This window comes from Euprymna scolopes, chromosome 17 (genome assembly GCF_053919585.1).
Source record: "Euprymna scolopes isolate OS-2025 chromosome 17, ASM5391958v1, whole genome shotgun sequence".
NCBI lineage: Eukaryota > Metazoa > Mollusca > Cephalopoda > Sepiida > Sepiolidae > Euprymna > Euprymna scolopes.
The window spans coordinates 14685059-14695014 of NC_136498.1; the positions used below are offsets into that span (position 1 = coordinate 14685059).

General features: G+C 35.7%; 1 protein-coding gene across 6 annotated transcripts in view; it reads left to right on the plus strand.

The window, feature by feature from the left end:
• LOC145296676 (recQ-mediated genome instability protein 2-like) overlaps nucleotides 1-9478 on the plus strand; it is a 49781-nt gene extending 40303 nt beyond the window's left edge. For 5 of the 6 annotated variants that reach the window (XM_080142623.1, XM_080142625.1, XM_080142627.1 and 2 more), the window contains 3 exons: nucleotides 1725-1918; nucleotides 5453-5555; nucleotides 8650-9478. In XM_080142623.1, the coding sequence (XP_079998749.1) occupies nucleotides 1751-1918; nucleotides 5453-5555; nucleotides 8650-8813 (435 nt within the window). In that variant the 5' untranslated portion in view covers nucleotides 1725-1750 and the 3' untranslated portion in view covers nucleotides 8814-9478. Of the gene's footprint in view, nucleotides 1-1718; nucleotides 1919-5452; nucleotides 5556-8649 lie in introns of all 6 variants that reach the window. The other variant, XM_080142624.1, reaches the window with a different exon arrangement.
• The last annotated feature ends 478 nt before the right edge of the window (nucleotides 9479-9956 follow it).

Consider the following 9956-nt stretch of genomic DNA (forward strand, 5'->3'; position numbering starts at 1 on the left):
TCATAGATGTTCCTTATATGGATCGGCTACTTTTGTATGCGCCAGATTTTTAATTTAGGATTTCAGAAAAATGTTTGTTTTTTTTACATTTTAGATAATTTTACAGAAAATCCAGAAAAGTCACAAATGTCAAAAATTATTGGCAAGTATTTACTGTTAAATTGGATAATTTGTTATAATCTAATGACATAGTTATTCATCAGATGAGGATCCGTGGGTATTGCTGGAGGTAAAAATTTTGTATCACACAAGTTTTTTTTTTTTTTTTTTTTTTTACATAGGGGTTTTTACATAAGGGTTATTGAGTGTATGGGATAATTTTGTATTAATTGTTAGTAGTGGAAATTTGGGAAATTGGATTACTTAAGGGGGCGGTTCGTCAAGAATTTGTTTACGTTGGACTTGAAGACAACCATATTGTAGTCAGCTGGAAAACAGGCAAACGGAAAAGAGTTCCACAGGCGTGCAGTTCTAAGAAAGAAGCTTTGTTCATTGAATCTACGTTTCGGTTTAGGCACAGATAAAGAGTGGGGAAAAATTATTGACAGTGATTTCAGCTTGACGAGTGTTTTTCGTGAAAGTTTGGCGAGGGGGAACCATAGATTGGAGCTCAGACGAGCACTTGCCATGGAAATAACGATAAAGCAGAGAAGGCTCGCAACAACTCTTCTGTGGGGAAAAAGGTTACCGGGAAGAGAAAAAGGCATCCCCCACTAAGCTACAAAGTCTATTTTGAACTTTGTCTTTGTGGAAATATCTTGTTATGTGTGTATTGATTGCTGAGGTGCCTTTCATTTTAAAGGGGCTAAGGAGGATTATGTTATGCGCATGTCTGTTATCTCTGGGAGAAAACGGGAGCAGAAAAACAGAATGAAAGCTGTGTGTTTTGGTTCTTATAAGCATAATTTCGTTGCTCTATTATTCTCTAATTGTCTAAAAAAAAAAAACAGCTGCTTGGAAATTTTGTCCGATTGAGAATCAATATGTAATGATATTTGCTGCTGCTGCTGCTGCTGCTGCTATGAACATAACAAAAGTTTTATGGAATGAGAGTTGGGTGCTGCTACTTTCACCCACACTTTTTTCTTCAAATATTAATCTGTTTATTTGTGTATAGAAGTTTACTTGGAATGTATTATTTATTATTTTTCACAATTTATCCAAATCTTGGTGTAAGTTGAGAGATCTTATATCATTACTAACCAGCATAGCGTTACTCCATTGTCAACTAAAGGAAGAGGCTATCAGGCATGTGTTTGCAGTGTTATGATCTATGAAAGTGAAATCTGGCCAACAAGGGTTGAGAACATGCATTGTATGGAGAGAAATGATATGAGAATGATACGATGGATGAGAGTTAAAGAAGGGTTTAAATCTGATGACCTCAGAGGAAGATTAAACAGTATAGAAAGATGTGTGCAGAAGAGTAGACTTTGATGATATGGCCACATTGAAAGAACAAATGAAAGTTCTTAGGTTAATAGATGTAGAACAGTTGAGGTTCAGTTTACAGGTGAAGAGCATGAGCAGAAATGATAAGAATAGACTCGAGAGGAAGATGGATAAATAAAGACCTAGCCAGAGAGAAATTAGTTTGGAAATCAATTTCCTAAAAGTTGTTGGTCAAATATGAAACTAAATAGGATGATGTTCAAATGGATTATTTCACTTTGCCAATTGTTAAAATAATAAATGTTTTGCTTTTCTTTTGTTTAAAACCCCAGAAAGATAATAAAAAAATCTGTTCAAAATGGCTAAAATCTCATCGCTCCCTTCCTGGAAAATCTTTGCGACACACCTGAAGGAATGCCAACCTGTTGAACCGACTGGTGCGATAAAAGGAAAAATGTGGCTTCATGACTGTTGTGGACGTCAACAACAATTTGCAGTCATCTGGCTTCAGGGGAAGGTTACCGAGGTAAGTTTAAATATCATATAAACACAGTTATGATTCACTTGATTAACTCCTTCATTGGAATTATATATATATATATATATATATATATATATATATTTATAGTAAGTTATAAAATATATATGGCACTTAAGCTACACAGAATATTCCGCATTTCATCCACGCTAGGATTCATCAGGCTTATGCAGGGATTTTGTGGTTGTCTCGCGTTTTTATATACGCACCTTCTATTGTGTTTTTAGTTAGCTAATCGGCTTTCTAGTTTTCACTGCACCCTTCCTAATTAACCAATGAGCAGGCACTTATATATATATATATATTTTAATATAAACAAATTTACATGGTCATAACACTGGACATACTAATTTTTTGGACAAATGGTTGGTTAAAACCAGACGTCCTCGTTGGGTGACTTTATAAATGGTTGCTTTCCACATAAGAAGCCAGGCCTCAAAACCTTATTAAGTTGCTTAGGACTTTTGGTTTTAACCGACCATTTGTCTGAAACATTAGCATGCTCAGTGCTGTGATCATGTAAATTCGTTTATATTACTAAAAATACATCTTGCTCTTCATTTATTGAGCACTCTTAATAACCTCATTAAATTCATTATCATTCTTGAACACCTTTTAACCTGGTGTGTATATATATATACATATATATAATATATATATATATATATATGTATATACTAGCATGGGTGCCCGGCGTTGCTCGGGTATTTGGAGGTGTATGTTGAGCAAAAAAAAAAAAAAAAAAAAAGCGGTCACTTTTTTTAAACTTTGACCCCTATTATGACCCCTTAAAATTTATTGTTTTGGGCTCAAATCAAGTTATTAAGTTAGATCCATCTCCAAGGAACCTATATGTAAAATTTCAAGTGTGTAGACCCAAAATTGTTGGAAGAGTTTGGTAGAGTTCTCAAAGGTCAAATCATTGAATTTTGTCCCCCTTAACAGCCAAATTTCTGGCCAAAAACCAATCACATCAGTTTTCCCAAATCTCAGTACCCTGTATATCAAATTTCGAGTCTGTAGATTAAAAATTGTCAGAGTTATTGCGTAGGGAAATGTACACAGACACACAGACAGACACTTTCACTTATATATATATATATATATATATATATATATATATATATATATATATATATATATACTGGCAGAGCTACCTGGCATTGCCCAGGGCAAAAGTGTAACATATTTCTATTAAAACGTCTATCTCTCTATTCGTTTCTCTGTTTCTCGTTTATCTTCACCTTTGGTTTCCTCCTCTCCACCCCTTTTTTTTCCCCACTCCTTTCCATTCCTTTCTCTAGCTATACACACAGACAACTTTTTTTTATTGAGGAATAATTTGGAAAATAACTCCTCGATAAAAAAAAAAATCAGTAACTTCCCTTTAATTAGTACATAATGTGGCTGGGAAATTGCTCCCCCTCTCTCGCCAGTTGAAGGTCAAAGAATGAATGATTTTTCTAAATCTTAGATATTATTCATCCAGGGCAATGCCAATCAAGAAAATACCAAATTTGTGGGTGTTTGTTTTGTCGTTTTTGACTTAGTCAGACATACACAACGGGAAGAGAACTTGAATGCCTACTATACACTGTCTTCTTGTCCTGGAATCCAGTAAGACCAAGAGACCAAAACGAAAGGTATACTATAACATATTAAAATGGTTAAATGGGGAGAGGAAAATTTTGTTCGCGTGTCTCAGGTCTCTCTGTACAGGGGTTTATCAGAACCTGGAATGAGGATACTTTTCCCTAGAAGTAAACCCTGACCAAATATTCAAAAGCATATAGTATTCGCAGCCCAAATCAGATCTCCTCACTATGGCTAACTTACATTAGCTTTTAAAAGTAGAGAACTTGAATGCCTACTATCTTCAAGTGTCTCAGGTCTCTCTGTACAGGGGTTTATCAGAACCTGGAATGAGGATACGTTTCCTTAGGAGTAAACCCTGACCAAATATTCAAAATCATATAATATTTGTAGCCCAAATAAGATCTTTCTATGGCTAACCCACATTAGCTTTTACGAGAAATGTACACTATCTCCAAGTGATGTTACCTCAAGTAATAACATGAAGCTGGATACTCCACCAGAATAGATGAATTCTTGTCCTGGAATCCAGTAAGATGAAGAGACCAAAACGAAAAGTATACTACAACATATGAAAATGGTTAAGAGAGGAAAATTATGTTCTTAATTTCTTTACAACTCAGTGATTGCGAGATAAACATTTGACTATCTATGGATCTCATCTAGAGTTTGTTAGCTCAAGGTAGTGGACCCCTTAATTTCTGAGAACTTCGACTGAAGTAAAATAAAACAAGAAAGAAAAAGAAAAAAAGATGAGTGGTCTCAGTAATAACAAGTGCAGGTCCTGTCGTACAGAAATAGTGTGAGCCACCTGACGTTCAGTTGTAAAGTTCTGCTGGGCGACAACTTTTACACAATGTAACACAATGAAGCAGCGAATATCTAACAATAGTTTTTATGGTAATTTTGTAGTTTCAATGATTTATTTGATAACTAATGAAATTTTAACATGCTGAGAAAGAGAATTCTTTATTCAAAATAAATTTTACAGAAATAATTTGATAAGGAACAAAATTGGATTTCTTTAAAATGGGGATGTGTTAGAATAGTTATTTATGGATCTTTGAATATGTTAAATTCTATTGAATATGTTAAATTCTATTGAATATGTTTCCAAATTTTTTAGTTGACAATCAATAATTTCATACTGATACATTTTAACCCCCCTCAAAAACATGACTAGTTTAGGATTAGGTTGGGGTTAAAAAAAAGTTTGTTTGGCTTTTGTCTTGTTCAGAAGCTGTATCAGTACTGATTATTTGGATTACTGTTTTGAAATGAGGATTGATTATGCATATATTTTTTTACAAAGGAGTCACCACTTATCAAGGCCCAGAGGCCACTCGAAGATAAGAGTTAATGAGTATATGGTGGTCAATATTGTAGTAATCATTAGTCGTGGAAATTTGATAAACTGGATTACTTAAGGGGACGGCTCATCAAGAACTTGTTTACATTTGGCTTGAAGACGACCATATTGTAGTCAGCTGGAAAGCAGGCAAACAGAAGAGAGTTCCGCAGGCGTGCAGTTCTAAAAAAGAAGCTTTGTTCATGGAATCTACATTTAGGTTTAGGCACAGATTAAGAGTGGGGAAATTGTTGATAGTGGTTTCAGTTAGATGAGTGTTTATCGTGAAAGTTTGGCAAGGGGAATGTTATTCGCACAACGTTTTGGCTGATGTAACCTCTGACTTTCTTGTTGAACTCAGAAGTCTGCATGAAATTTTAAACAGAATCTTTTATTTAATCCACGATGGTAGCATGGAGTGACTAGACAATGACCAAGACTGAGATGCCACTTCTGAAAGCAGAAAGATTGTTCCAGGATTATGATGTGGTGGAATTTTGTTATCAAGTATGTTGTGGATCATGTGCATAACTGAAATATGTTAAATTGAATTTTTGGTTATCTTTTGTCTTCTTTTTCAGGTTTCTTCTGATGGCAATTCTTTCAATTTGAATGACGGCACTGGAGACGTTCAGGTTATCCACTGTCACAAACTACCTTCACAATGTGTTCAACTAAAGAAAGGTAAAATTTCAACAAAATTTTGTAAATCTTACGATTTTATTACTCGCATCAGAAAATGTTTTCCTTATAATTGAATGCTGCTCCGCCCTTTCTTTTGTCTTGAGACATGGAATTGGAACAAATACATTGAGGACATTGCTAAGGCTGCTGCAAAGGTGGACTCCCTCTACTATACTAGAAAATTATTCATGCCTAACAGTATCCTATATTTCCACAAAGCCACCATTCACTGATGTATGTAGTATGGTGCATCTATTTCTCGTCTCTCCCTCTTGGACAGGATCCCCAAAAGAGTTTTCAATTTAATAGATCTACATCAGAAAAAAGAAAAAGAAAAAGAACTCTGGACTGTGAACGATCGATAACATGTACCAATAGCAATGTGGATACGAACGAGCAATAGCCTTGATATGAACTTTACTAGTAATGCCAATACAAACTTGAATGATAACATCAACATGGACTCAGAACAACCTACGAAATCTCTCCTGAATAACTCAAATGTCGTTGTTATAGCGTTCCTGGGTAATCTTGTAACCAAAAGGATTCCTTGTGAATAAACAAATGCACCATTCTCGGGTACTTCCGTGCATGCCTGTAACACAAATGGCAATATGGGGAAAGCCACTTCTGTCTGGTGCTTCATCTTAATGTTATGGCCTCAGGTACCTCTTCCATGGTGCTTTCCTCGGACGTGTCACTTAATGCATTCTGTTTGAGTGCATCACTCTCTGAAGAGTGTTCTTCGCCCGATCTTTCATACATCATTGAAGCTTCATCATCTGAAGAAACCACGTGGTGACTCATCCCTGCACGCTAAATGCACGGCTTTAATATGGTACAGTATTCCACCTACAAAGATTGGTAACATGTTGGAAAAAATCAGCAACAGCAAAGGATGGCTGGCTTGTGAAATGATTAGCAGCAGTAACCAAAAAACGTGCATATGCAAATTAGGAAGTGTGCACAAGAAGAAAAAAGAAGAAAAAATGTACCATGTAGTTGGCAGAAGTAAAGTGAGTGCTGAAGAAAATGGACGTGTAAAGTCAAGGATGAGTATGGGCTGGCTGTACCCAGCATGTGGTTGGAGGAAGAGGAAATGTGTGCCAGGCTAGATGGACATGAGACAGTGAGAGACTCTCCACTACCACGCTGGTGTTTAAGAAACTTGCATCTACTCATACAATTACATCTTGTTCACTGATACATCAGCACCTTTCATCGGCTCGTCCTGGGCTATTCTCATACAAATATCTGCAATTATCCAAGATAGTGGAGGATCCTATACTTCATCATCCCATCCAGTTGTTACTGTGTTTGCTCTTTGTTTCACAAATGCTGTAGCAACACGTATCCAACCACATGCTGGTAAATGAACGATTAATCAATTAATGCTGACTGTAACCATTGGTAATGCGCCATTTACAAGAGTTTGAAGGATGAGATTAGTGCTGAATTCTTGTCCATTTCCCAGACAACATTGAGCAATGTGCTCCTGCTGTTGACATTAATAACACAAGTGTTTTTTGGGGCTTTTCACCAGCACCTCTGAATGCTTTGCATCTCAGGAGACAATCGCTTGCCCTATTATTGGGTTGATCATATTTATAATATTTCAAGGGTACATTTGTCTTTTTCTGTGTGCATTGTGATGCCGATGCAGTTACTGTAGCATGCTCTGTAACTCTAGTTCTTCAAGATCACACAAGATGTACCAACTACTGTTATAGTTAAGTCCTCCATTTGAGAGGATACTTCTAAGAGCTCTTCTGCATTCTCAGGCAATCCGGCAATAAATGCACATTGCAAACACTAATTCAACACACTGCTGAACAAAGCTGCAAGTCTGTGTAGTTTTGCCAAGAAGACATTAACCGTTTGGCCTGGCTGAAGGAAGTGTGCTGGGTTTAAAGCAAAAGCTCTGTACAATGTTTCCTCCACACAATTGAAATTTGTGCATTTCTCCTCGCTCAATTGCTGGTACGCAACATATGCGCCGCCTGGCAAATGCTTTGGGATGACACACTTGATATGCTTTACTGCATTCAACTGACATATCAGTTCTGCCTTCTCCAATCATTTCACTATCGATTGCCATCAGTCAAAAATATAAGCTTTGGATCAAAGGCCATGATGCTGAAATAGTTTGTTTGTATTCGGAAAAAAAATTAGAAGAAAACCCCAGGGAACTCTTGACTTGGAACAATTACTGACACGTGCAGCAACACTAATATAGACTTGAGCAGTAGCAGTAAAATCAATATGAATGAAACATTGAGATGAATTTAAAGTGACCTATGAAGTCACTCCTGAATGACTCAAGTGCTGTTTTTATATTACCACAGGGCAAGTGTATTCTTGTACTTCAAGGGGTGTCTAGTGAGAGCACGCATACAACATCCTCGGACACTTCCGTACATGCCAGTTACAAGGTCCAACATTATCATCCAAGTTCCAACCGCTGTCCCAAAGCAGTGGTATCTCCTCAACATAAATACCCCTAACTAACCCAACAAGCAACAAAATTCCACTCCTTTACTGTTGAACTCCCTAGATAGGACAGTAGATCAATTTGGATTTGAAATGGTAGTATGTGGTATGTGACAACTTTCATTAGTGTGCTACATATGACTCTAGCTTGGATTGCCAGTCTTAATTGGTGCACTTTTCACGTAACTGTTAATCTTCATTGGACAACATCGATAAAGCTGGGTATAAAATTAACTTCATAATATTTTACTACATTTATTCCTTGTGACTATAAATTGTGACTATAGCCACATGTATTTTTTGAGAATTACAAAATATTCCACAAAAATAGAAATAGATGAAAATACAAAATTACTTTCAGAGTTAGAGTTTAATAGCTTCTTTTGATTTCGTAACTGAGGCTGCAGATGCTGGCAATGAGGTGGTTATAACTAATATAGATTTATTTTACCAACATAGTTTTGCATCAGAGATATTATATTCCCAACCAATGTCATAATTCATCCAGGTTTAAATCTCGTCAGAAACTTCAAATGTATAAAACATCTAAATATTTGCTTTTATTAATAAGATTTTCTTTTTTTTTTTTTTTTTTTTTTTGCAGATCAATATGGAATGGTGATTGGAGAATTAATAAAGACTAATCCTGTTCCGATTGTTCGTGCTATCAAATTGCAGGACTTGGCTTGTGTTCCTGGTGCTGAGAACCTTTGGAAACTGGAAGTTATTGACCAAAATTTGGCATGTCTTCAGCAGATGACTGTTTGATAACATCATTTTTTTTTTTTTAGCTGACATGGCTGAAAAATCAATATTTTTTTGCATTAGTACCGATACTAATGTTTGGCTTTCAAGATTGATGACAGATGGAATTTGGCGAATTGGTGCAATCCGAGTTTTGCTTTTATTCCTCTGATTAATTTACCAAATTTCCACTACTGACAATTACTATGATATTGTCCATTGACTACCATACACTCATTAACCCTTATCCTCGAATGGTCTCTGAGCTTGGATAAGAAAACACTTCAGTAAATCTAAATAGAGCCTGCACCACTGAAGTTATGGGTTAAGAAAAAGTTTTAATGTTTTGTTGTGTTTAAATAATCCAGATAATACAAGTTATTGAGGATGTTCAGAAATTTTGTTAATTTGATGATAACCGTTGGAGCACAGGGTGGATCAGGTTTAAGTGTGATAACAAGAATTATGAGTGAATGGGAAAAGTTCTGGAAACTTTTGCCATTACTAACCAGCAGAGCATTGCCATTTTTGCTCAATGATTAAAATTTCCTCAAGTTCTGAGAATCTGTATATTTTATGCCATTTGCGCATAGCTTGCATCTCAATGGAAGTTTCAGCTGATCCCTTTATACAGTAAAACATGAATATAAAAGCTCTTCCTTTAAGATGGGCTGGTGTAAAGGGAGATGTTTTTTGTTTTTTTTCATTTCCCTTTACAAAACTCAATCATGTTCTGTAAAGTAAAAAACAACACAGCATTTTCTTCTAAAACAACCAAACTAAACACCTTGTATAAGTATTTGAAAATATGAAGAACTTGAAATATAAAACCTTTACCAAGCTGACTAGATTCGGCATTAGATAACACATAAAGGTTGATATGCTGTAAAACAAAACAATGAAATCAAATGAAAAATCATTGATAAACATTTGAAGATATAGAGAACTTGAAGCATAAAAACTTTTACCAAAATGATCAGATTTGGTGTTAAAGGATTAATATGCCATATAACAAAACAACCAAACCAAACACTGTCAATAAACATCGTCTTATTCTAGCCATGTTGTTTCTTGTATTCGCGATCACCAGGGGTGCATGTATTGGTTTACAAGTTGTAAAGAAAAGCAACACAGACTCTTGTGTATTTGATTTGTTGATAAAGAGTT